The following is a 12,865-nucleotide window of genomic DNA, read 5'->3' as shown; positions in this document are numbered from 1 at the left end:
CACCACCGGAGCCGTCGTGGCTGGACATGAGAGCTAAGGATGGCGAGTTGATGTGGTCCATGAGGTCCGGGGGTTCCATGTTGGGGTGATGGTGGTGGTGGTGATGGTGGTGGTGGTGGGCTAATGGCACCGTGGTGTTGGAAGAGCATGGCACGCTGTTCATGGTGTGGTAGGTGGCGTCCGGTTTGAAAGGGTGCGTCTTGCCCTGGGACACTGCGATGTCCACGGCAGCCAAAGCTTCGGCGCGGGCCAGGAGCGTCTCATCCAGGCTGGCGAATATATTACTCTGCAGCTGAAATGAGAGGAAATACGGAGAGAGGGGGGGCGAGCGAGCGAGAAGGGAGAGGAGAGAACAGAAAACAAAGCAAAGTGTGGGGGGGGGGAAAGAGAGAAAGAACAAGCACATGATGAATAAGTGGATATGTCAGCTGTGGGACTTCTGACAAAACATAAAACACGAAGAATATTCCTTTTAGAACACTGTCACCGAGTCATATAAATAAAAAAATCGGTCGTTTTGTGTTCAGCATGGCTTTCAAAAAGATCACAGGCGTGCGGGGTGATTGCCGTGGAAAATACATGAAGAAGAAGCAACATTAAGGCGCACGCAGTTGGCTTTGGCAGAATGTGCCTCGGAGCGTTCCTTCCGTATTATTGCGCTCGCGCAGTTACAGTAACATTAACACTTAACAACATGCAGAAGCCCGGGCATAGAAAGAGCACAAGAAAAGGAAGATCTTTTTTTATTTTTATTAAAAAGCAGAAGTTTTGGGTTTCATTTACCTGTGGAGCTTGCAGACAGGCTCTCCTTATTGCTTCCGAGCTGGAATGCAGAGTGGTGTATTTGTGTTCAGGTAAGCTCGGATGCATGGCGAAGTGTGGCTGTTTGCTATTCATTGACATCATCTTTGCGACTGTTTTCCCTATTAAAAGACTAAGGGGCTAAAATTGACGCAATGGAAAGATGTAGTAGCCTAGTCATAGACAGTGGTCCAGTAATGATGCAAAACAGCCGGATCTGCCTTGAGCACGAAGATCACACAGTCAGAGATGCCTGCAGTCTCCCAGGCCGACGCACTTATCTTCCGTCTACTGTTCCCACTGGCTGCCGAGAGGGATGAGAGAAGGGGCTCTTTACACCTGAGTGTCTCAGATCTCGTCAAGCGGAGCTCGGTTTCTCTCGCGAGACATGGTGCATGAACATTGCAGCCAGCCAGCCAGCCAGCCAGCCAGCCAGCCCTGTCAGATAACAAGGGAACAGCTTCACAGCAGTAGTTGTTAACTGGAGGAGGAGAGGTAGACCGGCGCGGCGCGGCGCGTGTGTTTTATTCAGGGCTCTCAGACGGACACGCATCGAACACCTGTAGCTCGAGCTTGGATGTTTTGTTCAATTTGAAAGTCTGATATTTGGTTATTTATGCTTTTCGTTCATAGGAATTCACATAAAAACAATTTTTTGTCGTTGCAATATTCACTGTCTTCTTTTTTTTGGGCAGACAACTGATTTAATTTGCTTCACAGACATCATTTTAAAAAAAAATATTCAACAAAGGCTATTCCAAGTCATAGCCTACTGACGTACGTATCCCTCATTAAGACAATGCGTTCTATTCTGATTCCTTTAAAAATATTTCTTAAAAGGAAAAAAAACTAATTGCAACGTTGAAATGGAATAAAACGGTGAATACGACAATAAAATGGTGCGAGACCGGAAATGATATCATAGGCCTGTAGTCGAGTTCATGATGCAGATCAATGATTTGATGAAGTGTTGAAGCATTTGTCCAAACGGCCCTGAATCAAGAATTGTATTTGAAAGGAGACCACGACAGTCACTTAGTTTATTGAAATATTGAATTGATATGAGCAGAAGGGTTGTAAATTAGAGTAAGGTGATTATCCGACAATACAACACGGCACCGGAGTAATGTCTCGCGTCGCCCTCGGGATTGCAACTCTCCTAAACGCAGAGAAAGAGAGAGAGAGACAGAGAGAGACAGAGAGAGAGAGAGATACAGAGAGAGAGAGAGACGGAGAGAGAGAGAGATACAGAGAGAGAGAGACGGAGAGAGAGAGAGAAGTCTGTCTTCCCTCTGACTTCACCGGTCAAAATAGCCTAAATATTTCAATAGCAAATTCTTGGTCCATGAACAGTGCAGCCAGTTTAATTCTAGCCAAAATGAATACTGATGCGTCAAATTCATATGAATTCATCTAAATTGATATCTATAGCCAAAGATTTTATTCCAAAACTAAATATGTTCTCAGCATTCAAGCTAAATAGAGGAAATCAAATTACATTTTTTTGTGACCAGCTCTGAACTTCAGAAGTTACTTTAAAATGTTTTTGTCGCAGCACATTGAAGATGGGCCTAAATCCGAGAATTGGTGCATGTAAAATGGCTCCCTATTCCCGGCCGACACAGTGCCCACGCTGCTCTGGTCTGACATTCACTATATAGGGATGAGGGTGCCTTTTCGGACGTACAGTATGACCAGTTCATTTCCGGATGTAATACCATTGGTACACTGGCCTATATGCGTTATCCTGTTGGCTCATATTAACCCCTAGACGCCATGATTCCCTCCCTCAACCTTTATCATTACCACCCGCCAGATGAACAACACTAAACAAATTGATTTAATATCACAACGGTAAACTTGTACACAGTCTTTACCAAATTAAATTAATCCACAATGAATTAACACTTCATTTATTCAAACGACTTGCAGAAACAGGTTGAGCCCAATAACATTTTCATGCCATGATTAGAGGTAGGCAATGAGAAATTCTACATGAAAACCGTAACATTTGCATAATAAATAAGGGGTCTGGTGCCCCACTTGGAAGGTAAAAGAGGCTCAGCTGGGTGGGAGGTCTTTGTAGGAGTGAAGTATATGTGTTCTGGTCTGTTACTGTGTATTTACAGTTAGCTTCAGGGGATACAGACAGACAGGATAGGATACAGACAGACAGGATAGGCTTCAGGGGATACAGACAGACAGGATGAGCTTCAGGGGATACAGACAGACAGGATTGGATTCAGACAGACAGGATGGGCTTCAGGGGATACAGACAGACAGGATAAGATACAGACAGGATAAGCTTCAGGGGATACAGACAGACAGGATGCGCTACAGGGGATAGACAAACAGGATGCGCTTCAGGGAATACAGACAGACAGGATGCACTTCAGGGGATACAGACAGACAGGATGCACTTCAGGGGATACAGACAGGATGAGCTTCAGGGGATACAGACAGGATGCGCTTCAGGGGATACAGACAGACAGGATGGCTTCAGGGGATACAGACATACAGGATGCGCTTCAGGGGATACAAACAGGATGAGCTTCAGGGGATACAGACAAACAGGATGAGATTCAGGGGAAACAGACAAACAGGATGCACTTCAGGGGATAGACAGACAGGATGCGCTTCAGGGGATACAGACAGACAGGATGAGCTTCAGGGGATACAGACAGACAGGATGAGCTTCAGGGGATACAGACAGACAGGATGAGCTTCAGCGGATACAGACAGACAGGATGCGCTTCAGGGGATACAGACAGACAGGATGCGCTTCAGGGGATGCAGACAGGATGCGCTTCAGGGGATACAGACAGACAGGATAAGCTTCAGGTGAAGAGGCGACTGGACAGAGGAACTCTGCCTAGAAGGCCAGCATCCCAGAGAAACCTCTTCACTGTTGACGTTGAGACTGGTGTTTTGCGGGTACTATTTAATGAAGCTGCCAGTTGAGGACTTGTGAGGCGTCCGTTTCTCAAACTAGACACTCTAATGTACTTGTCCTCTTGCTCAGTTGTGCACCGGGAGCCTCCCACTTCTCTTTCATTTCTGGTTAGAGCCAGTTTGCGCTGTTCTGTGAAGGGGGTAGTTACACAGCGTTGAACGAGATCTTCAGTTTCTCGCATGGAATAGGGTTATTTCTCAGAACAAGAATAGACTGACAAGTTTCAGAAGAAAGTTCGTTGTTTCTGGCCATTTTGAGCCTGCAATCGAACCCACAAATGCTGATGCTCCAGATACTCAACTAGTCTAAAGAAGGCCAGTTTGATTGCTTCTTTAATCAGAACAACAGTTTTCAGTCATGCTAACATAATTGCACAAGGGTTTTCTAATGATCAATTAGCCTTTTAAAATGATAAACTTGGATTAATTAACACAACATGCCATTGGAACACAGGAGTGATGGTTGCTGATAATGGGCCTCTGTACAACTATGTAGATATTCCATTAAAATCTGCGGTTTCCGGCAACAATAGTCGTTTACAACATTAACAATGTCTACAATATTTCTGATCAATTTGATGTTCTTTTAAAAATGGACAAAAAAAAGGTGATTTTATTTAAAAAACAAGGATATTTCAAAGAGACCCCAAACTTTTGAACGGTAGTGTAGGTCTATAGCTAGATAACAAGAATAGTTCCAACAGTGTGTAAAGTGTAGATTGGTGACACTCATTCTCAAAACAGTGAATATTTTTTTAATTACACCATCAAATTAAGTTTTGTTTGTTGAAATAAATTGGTCTACAAATTCCACAAAATTTACTGAAAATAACAGTTTTATTTTCAGGAATAAATTGATGCCATTACACACATACACACATAAGCAACAGTTTGAAAGAAGCAGTTAGCATTAGCAACAGTTTGAAAGAAGCAGTTAGCATTAGCAACAGTTTGAATGAAGCAGTTAGCACTAGCAACAGTTTGAATGAAGCAGTTAGCATTAGCAACAGTTTGAATGAAGCAGTTAGCATTAGCAACAGTTTGAATGAAGCAGTTAGCATTAGCAACAGTTTGAATGAAGCAGTTAGCACTAGCAACAGTTTGAATGAAGCAGTTAGCATTAGCAACAGTTTGAATGAAGCAGTTAGCATTAGCAACAGTTTGAATGAAGCAGTTAGCATTAGCAACAGTTTGAATGAAGCAGTTAGCATTAGCAACACAAGACTGCAATCATTATGCTAAATGGTACCCTATTCCTCACATAATGAACTACTGTTGACCAGGGCCCCCCCTGTAAGGATTCCGGTCTAAAGTAGTGCACTATATAGGGAATAACATGACACTTGGGACTAAGACACAGTAAAGAAGGAAGCCTTGTCCCAGATTCTACCAGGGCATCGCATCACACAGTTCCATAAAGAGCTGGCTAGAGATCAGAAACAGACTGGCGCCCAGGCTAGTCTACAGTGACGGGGGCCATGTTAACTCCCATCAAATAAATTTAGAATGTTTGGAGGGACTGCCGACGTTAAAAGGACTGCGAGACTTCCGTTTGGTCGCCTGACTAGGAGTCACCGTGCTCTTGTCTCTCACAGCGTCTCCTCCAGGTCTATCTGCTGAGCAACAGCCAGAAGAGATGTCATGGTCCTCATGGTGGTGGTTGGCTGAGGCCTGCCAGGCCGACGGTCCACCTGGTCCTGTCCGGGTCTCTGTTAAGGGGTCAAACAGCAGGTCGAAGGACAGTTCATCAGTCTGAGAGGGGTCAGAGAGGTGTCCCTGTCCTGCTTGTTCTCTAGCAGGCCCTGTAGAGTCTAGAAGACTGTGGTCGCCGCTGCCAGCGGCTCTCCCAGAGGAGGATCCAGACCCGCTTCCTGTCGTCGTGGACGTGGCTGCTAGAGAAGCTGCCTGAGTCTCTGACACAGTGACTGAAGTGGAAGAGGTTCCCTTTATCCTGCACGCCAAGTGAAAACCCTCAGCCTCGGTCTGTCCACCTCCACCTCGGTCCTGCTCAGAGTCAGGATCCAGGAAGAGTTCAGAGCAGCCCTCCGCCTCAGGTACCAGGGTCACATCCAGTCTGAGGTCAAGGGTCAAGTCCGGTGTGTCGGCAGAAGTCAGGGAGGAAGCCAGGGACAGGTGTGATCCCGAGGACAGGTGTGACCCTGCCGAGCTGCAGCTCTCTGGTCCCTCCAGCATCATAGAGTCCAGCTCAGAGATCTTATCCAGGTAGGCTGCGTCCATGGAGGCGTCGCTGGACATGGGGTCCGTCTCGTCCTCTGTCAGATTGTGGGACGTGGTGGCTCCCGCGGTTGGGTTTCTCTCGCTGTGTCCCGACCCTGAAGACGTGTTGAGATGCTCCTCCTCCGCTCCATTGTGATTGGGTGACGTCACAGAGATTATATCAGAAGCCTCGTGGCTCTGCCAGGCTGCAGCCCAGAACAACGGCTCGGTGGCGATGGAGAGCCCCGACTTGGCTACGTTACTGGAAGACACACCGTTGGACAACTGAGTAGTGAGACTGGACCGTTTAGTTGCTACAGTGGAGGCACTGTTGCTACTGCTGGGTATTACACTGTCCTCAAAACTGAGTCTCCTTAGATAGGTCACAGCCTTATAACCAAGCTTCTTGTCTTCACCAACACTGGGACTCTTCAGACTGAGGGAACGGAAGGCAGAGGAGGGAGTGGAGAGCAGGAAGAGGTCAGAGGGAACGATGGCATCAATACAATCGGTTTCTATAGAGTCTTTGTGTCCGGCGAGCGTCACGCCGAAACCTCTCCGGTGGTCCTGGAACGTCTCAGAGCCGGAGGCGTTGAGCTCCATGGCGTTAGAGGTTTCCAGGAGGTAGCTGTGGTGAGCGGACAGCGTCTTGGACTCTCCCTCCAGACTGGTGCAGATGGAGACCTTCTCTATATCACTCAGACTTCTCGTCATGGCACTGATCCTCTGATAGTGGACCCTGTTCTCGGCTTCACCCTCCCCAGAGGAGGTGCTCTCTGGACGGGCATCGGTGTGGCCCTGGGGTGCCTCTCTCGGGTTTCTCCGGAGCCCATCCGCTCCACCTCCACCCCGGGCCTCCAGTTCTTCTATGTACTGGTCGCTACGCTCCAGAGCTTTCTTCAGGTGGTCCACATCTCTTTCGTACTGATGAATCTTAGCTTCCAGCGCTGCTACCGTGTACCGGCCAAACCTGAGGGGGTGGTTCAGAGCAGAAAGATGGGGAGTTATCATTTATATGCTCTCAAATAAAATTCTATTTTGTTGGGGGTAAAAACAATACATATAAAATCAAACTATATGTGCATTTGACCCCAGATGCTAACCACTGGAAAGTATTCATTTAAACACTTATTTTCAAACGAGGTCCTGAGGGAACAGAATGTTACCATGAAGTACACCAAGGGGGGGGGCACAGGGCAAATAGTGGATCATATCCATCTGAAATAACATTGATTTTAGTATATCTCACCTCTGATAAACAGTCAGAAATATGGAGATACTGTATCCGTAGACAGACACATACAAAATGGATTCCGGATAAAATATATATATTTTTTTAACTCTTGAACAAAACCCAATTTCTTTTGAGAACCAGAATAGAAAGAAATAGATATGTCATCGCTTTTTTTTTTTTTTTTTTACCAAGAACATTCCCCCCAGTAGTCCATTACCATCCCAGTTGAAACCACCCCAGAACAGCTGTGATGAAACCAGTCCAGAACATTCCCCCCAGTAGTCCATTACCATCCCAGCTGAACCCACTCCAGCACTCCAGAACATTCCCCCCAGTAGTCCATTACCATCCAAGCTGAACCCACTCCAGAATATTCCCCCCAGTAGTCCATTACCATCCCAGCTGAACCCACTCCAGAACATTCCCCCCAGTAGTCCATTACCATCCCAGCTGAACCCACTCCAGAACATTCCCCCCAGTAGTCCATTACCATCCAAGCTGAACCCACCCCAGAATATTCCACCCAGTAGTCCATTACCATCCCAGCTGAACCCACTCCAGAACATTCCCCCCAGTAGCCCATTACCATCCCAGCTGAACCCACTCCAGAACATTCCCCCCAGGAGTCCATTACCATCCCAGCTGAAACCACTCCAGAACATTCCTCCAGAAGTCCATTACCATCCCAGCTGAACCGAAACCACTCCAGAACATTCCATCCAGTAGTGCATTACCATCCCAGCTGAACTGAAACCACTCCAGAACATTCCACCCAGTAGTCCATTACCATCCCAGCTGAACTGAAACCACTCCAGAACATTCCACCCAGTAGTCCATTACATCCCAGCTGAACCCACTCCAGAACATTCCTCCAGAAGTCCATTACCATCCCAGCTGAAACCAGTCCAGAACATTCCACCCAGTAGTCCATTACCATCCCAGCTGAACTGAAACCAGTCCAGAACATTCCCCCCAGTAGTCCATTAGCATCCCAGCTGAACTGAAACCAGTCCAGAACATTCCCCCCAGTAGTCCATTACCATCCCAGCTGAACTGAAACCACTCCAGAACATTTCACCCAGTAGTCCATTACCATCCCAGCTGAACTCACTCCAGAACATTCCACCCAGTAGTCCATTACCATCCCAGCTGAAATCACTCCAGAACATTCCTCCAGAAGTCCATTACCATCCCAGCTGAAACCAGTCCAGAACATTCCCCCCAGTAGTCCATTACCATCCCAGCTGAACCCACTCCAGAACATTCCCCTCAGTAGTCCATTGCCATCCCAGCTGAAACCAGTCCAGAACATTCCCCCCAGTAGTCCATTACAATCCCAGCTGAAACCAATCCAGAACATTCCCCCCAGTAGTCCATTACCATCCCAGCTGAACTGAAACCACTCCAGAACATTCCACCCAGTAGTCCATTACCATCCCAGCTGAACTCACTCCAGAACATTACACCCAGTAGTCCATTACCATCCCAGCTGAACTGAAACCACTCCAGAACATTCCACCCAGTAGTCCATTACCATCCCAGCTGAACTGAAACCACTCCAGAACATTCCACCCAGTAGTCCATTACATCCCAGCTGAACCCACTCCAGAACATTCCTCCAGAAGTCCATTACCATCCCAGCTGAAACCAGTCCAGAACATTCCACCCAGTAGTCCATTACCATCCCAGCTGAACTGAAACCAGTCCAGAACATTCCCCCCAGTAGTCCATTAGCATCCCAGCTGAACTGAAACCAGTCCAGAACATTCCCCCCAGTAGTCCATTACCATCCCAGCTGAACTGAAACCACTCCAGAACATTCCACCCAGTAGTCCATTACCATCCCAGCTGAACTCACTCCAGAACATTCCTCCAGTAGTCCATTACCATCCCAGCTGAACCCACTCCAGAACATTCCCCTCAGTAGTCCATTGCCATCTCAGCTGAAACCAGTCCAGAACATTCCCCCCAGTAGTCCATTACAATCCCAGCTGAAACCAATCCAGAACATTCCCCCCAGTAGTCCATTACCATCCCAGTTGAACTGAAACCACTCCAGAACATACCCCCCAGTAGTCCATTACCATCCCAGCTGAAACCACTCCAGAACATTCCCCCCAGTAGTCCATTACCATCCCAGCTGAAACCACTCCAGAACATTCCCCCCAGTAGTCCATTACCATCCCAGCTGAAAACCCTCCAGAACATTCCCCCCAGTAGTCCATTACCATCCCAGCTGAAACCACTCCAGAACATTCCCCCCAGTAGTCCATTACCATCCCAGCTGAAACCACTCCAGAACATTCCCCCCAGTAGTCCATTACCATCACAGCTGAAACCACTCCAGAACATTCCCCCCAGTAGTCCATTACCATCCCAGCTGAAACCAGTCCAGAACATTCCCCCCAGTAGTCCATTACCATCCCAGCTGAAACCAGTCCAGAACATTCCCCCCAGTAGTCCATTACCATCCCAGTTGAAACCACTCCAGAACATTACCCCCAGTAGTCCATTACCATCCCAGTTGAACTGAAACCACTCCAAAACATTCCACCCAGTAGTCCAAGACCATCCCAGCTGAAACCACTCCAGAACATTCCCCCCAGTAGTCCATTACCATCCCAGCTGAACCCACTCCAGAACATTCCCCCCAGTAGTCCATTACCATCCCAGCTGAACCCACTCCAGAACATTCCCCCCTGTAGTCCATTACCATCCCAGTTGAAACAAATCCAGAACATTCCCCCAGTAGTCCATTACCATCCCAGCTGAACCCACTCCAGAAAATTCCCCCCAGTAGTCCATTACCATCCCAGCTGAAACCAATCCAGAACATTCCACCCAGTAGTCCATTACCATCGCAGCTGAAACCAATCCAGAACATTGCCCCCAGTAGTCCATTACCATCCCAGTTGAACTGAAACCACTCCAGAACATTCCCCCCAGTAGTCCATTACCATCCCAGCTGAACCCACTCCAGAACATTCCCCCCAGTAGTCCATTACCATCCCAGTTGAACTGAAACCACTCCAGAACATTCCACCCAGTAGTCCATTACCATCCCAGCTGAAACCACTCCAGAACATTCCCCCCAGTAGTCCATTACCATCCCAGCAGAACCCACTCCAGAACATTCCCCCCAATAGTCCATTACCATCCCAGCTGAAACCAGTCCAGAACATTCCCCCCAGTAGTCCATTACCATCCCAGCTGAAACCAATCCAGAACATTCCACCCATTACCATCCCAGCTGAAACCAATCGAGAACATTCCCCCCAGTAGTCCATTACCATCCCAGTTGAACTGAAACCACTCCAGAATATTCCACCCAGTAGTCCATTACCATCCCAGCTGAACCCACTCCAGAACATTCCCCCCAGTAGTCCATTACCATCCCAGCTGAACCCACTCCAGAACATTCCCCCCAGTAGTCCATTACCATCCCAGCTGAAACCAGTCCAGAACATTCCACCCAGTAGACCATTACCATCCCAGCTGAACTGAAACCACTCCAGAACAGTCAACCAAGTAGTCCATTACCATCCCAGCTGAACCCACTCCAGAACATTCCCCCCAGTAGTCCATTACCATCCCAGCTGAACTGAAACCACTCCAGAACATTCCACCCAGTAGTCCATTACATCCCAGCTGAACCCACTCCAGAACATTCCTCCAGAAGTCCATTACCATCCCAGCTGAAACCAGTCCAGAACATTCCACCCAGTAGTCCATTACCATCCCAGCTGAACTGAAACCACTCCAGAACATTCCCCCCAGTAGTCCATTAGCATCCCAGCTGAACTGAAACCAGTCCAGAACATTCCCCCCAGTAGTCCATTACCATCCCAGCTGAACTGAAACCACTCCAGAACATTCCACCCAGTAGTCCATTACCATCCCAGCTGAACTCACTCCAGAACATTCCACCCAGTAGTCCATTACCATCCCAGCTGAACTCACTCCAGAACATTCCTCCAGAACATTCCTCCAGAAGTCCATTACCATCCCAGCTGAAACCAGTCCAGAACATTCCCCCCAGTAGTCCATTACCATCCCAGCTGAACCCACTCCAGAACATTCCCCTCAGTAGTCCATTCCATCCCAGCTGAAACCAGTCCAGAACATTCCCCCCAGTAGTCCATTACCATCACAGCTGAAACCACTCCAGAACATTCCCCCAGTAGTCCATTACCATCCCAGCTGAAAACCCTCCAGAACATTCCCCCAGTAGTCCATTACCATCCCAGCTGAAACCACTCCAGAACATTCCCCCAGTAGTCCATTACCATCCCAGATGAAACCACTCCAGAACATTCCCCCCAGTAGTCCATTACCATCCCAGCTGAAACCACTCCAGAACATTCCCCCCAGTAGTCCATTACCATCCCAGCTGAAACCAGTCCAGAACATTCCCCCCAGTAGTCCATTACCATCCCAGCTGAAACCAGTCCAGAACATTCCCCCCAGTAGTCCATTACCATCCCAGTTGAAACCACTACAAAACATTACCCCCAGTAGTCCATTACCATCCCAGTTGAACTGAAACCACTCCAAAACATTCCACCCAGTAGTCCATGACCATCCCAGCTGAAACCACTCCAGAACATTACCCCCAGTAGTCCATTACCATCCCAGCTGAACCCACTCCAGAACATTCCCCCCAGTAGTCCATTACCATCCCAGCTGAACCCACTCCAGAACATTCCCCCCTGTAGTCCATTACCATCCCAGTTGAACTGAAACCACTCCAGAACATTCCACCCAGTAGTCCATTACCATCCCAGCTGAAACCAATCCAGAACATTCCACCCAGTAGTCCATTACCATCCCAGTTGAACTGAAACCACTCCAGAATATTCCACCCAGTAGTCCATTACCATCCCAGCTGAACCCACTCCAGAACATTCCCCCAGTAGTCCATTACCATCCAAGCTGAACCCACTCCAGAATATTCCCCCAGTAGTCCATTACCATCCCAGCTTAACCCACTCCAGAACATTCCCCCCAGTAGTCCATTACCATCCCAGCTGAACGCACTCCAGAACATTCCCCCCAGTAGTCCATTACCATCCCAGCTGAACCCACTCCAGAACATTCCCCCCAGTAGTCCATTACCATCCCAGCTGAAACCACTCCAGAACATTCCTCCAGAAGTCCATTACCATCCCAGCTGAACCGAAACCACTCCAGAACATTCCATCCAGTAGTGCATTACCATCCCAGCTGAACTGAAACCACTCCAGAACATTCCACCCAGTAGTCCATTGCATCCCAGCTGAACCCACTCCAGAACATTCCTCCAGAAGTCCATTACCATCCCAGCTGAAACCAGTCCAGAACATTCCACCCAGTAGTCCATTACCATCCCAACTGAAACCACTCCAGAACATTCCCCCCAGTAGTCCATTAGCATCCCAGCTGAACTGAAACCAGTCCAGAACATTCCCCCCAGTAGTCCATTACCATCCCAGCTGAACTCACTCCAGAACATTCCTCCAGAAGTCCATTACCATCCCAGCTGAAACCAGTCCAGAACATTCCCCCCAGTAGTCCATTACAATCCCAGCTGAAACCAATCCAGAACATTCCCCCCAGTAGTCCATTACCATCCCAGTTGAACTGAAACCACTCCAGAACATACCCCCAGTAGTCCATTACCAT

The 12,865-nt window shown here is 48.0% G+C and overlaps 2 protein-coding genes across 3 annotated transcripts in view; both read right to left on the bottom strand.

The window, feature by feature from the left end:
- Positions 1-1,141, bottom strand: part of LOC106593605 (POU domain, class 4, transcription factor 1) — a 2,517-nt gene extending 1,376 nt beyond the window's left edge. Inside the window, exons 1-2 of the mRNA XM_014184966.2 lie at positions 784-1,141; positions 1-292 (exon numbers count right to left, since the gene is read on the bottom strand). The exon at positions 1-292 is cut by the window's left edge and continues 1,376 nt beyond it. Of these exons, the coding sequence (XP_014040441.1) occupies positions 1-292; positions 784-906 (415 nt within the window). The 5' untranslated portion in view covers positions 907-1,141. The remainder of the gene's footprint in view (positions 293-783) is intronic.
- Positions 1,142-4,571: 3,430 nt separating this feature from the next.
- Positions 4,572-12,865, bottom strand: part of LOC106592517 (ORC ubiquitin ligase 1) — a 66,074-nt gene continuing 57,780 nt past the window's right edge. For both annotated transcript variants that reach the window (XM_045714126.1, XM_045714127.1), the window contains one exon: positions 4,572-6,940. In XM_045714126.1, coding sequence (XP_045570082.1) covers positions 5,245-6,940 — 1,696 coding nt within the window. In that variant the 3' untranslated portion in view covers positions 4,572-5,244. The remainder of the gene's footprint in view (positions 6,941-12,865) is intronic.

The sequence above is a fragment of the Salmo salar genome, unplaced genomic scaffold (genome assembly GCF_905237065.1).
Source record: "Salmo salar unplaced genomic scaffold, Ssal_v3.1, whole genome shotgun sequence".
NCBI classification, from domain to species: Eukaryota; Metazoa; Chordata; class Actinopteri; order Salmoniformes; family Salmonidae; genus Salmo; species Salmo salar.
This window is presented reverse-complemented; position numbering and strand designations above follow the sequence as displayed.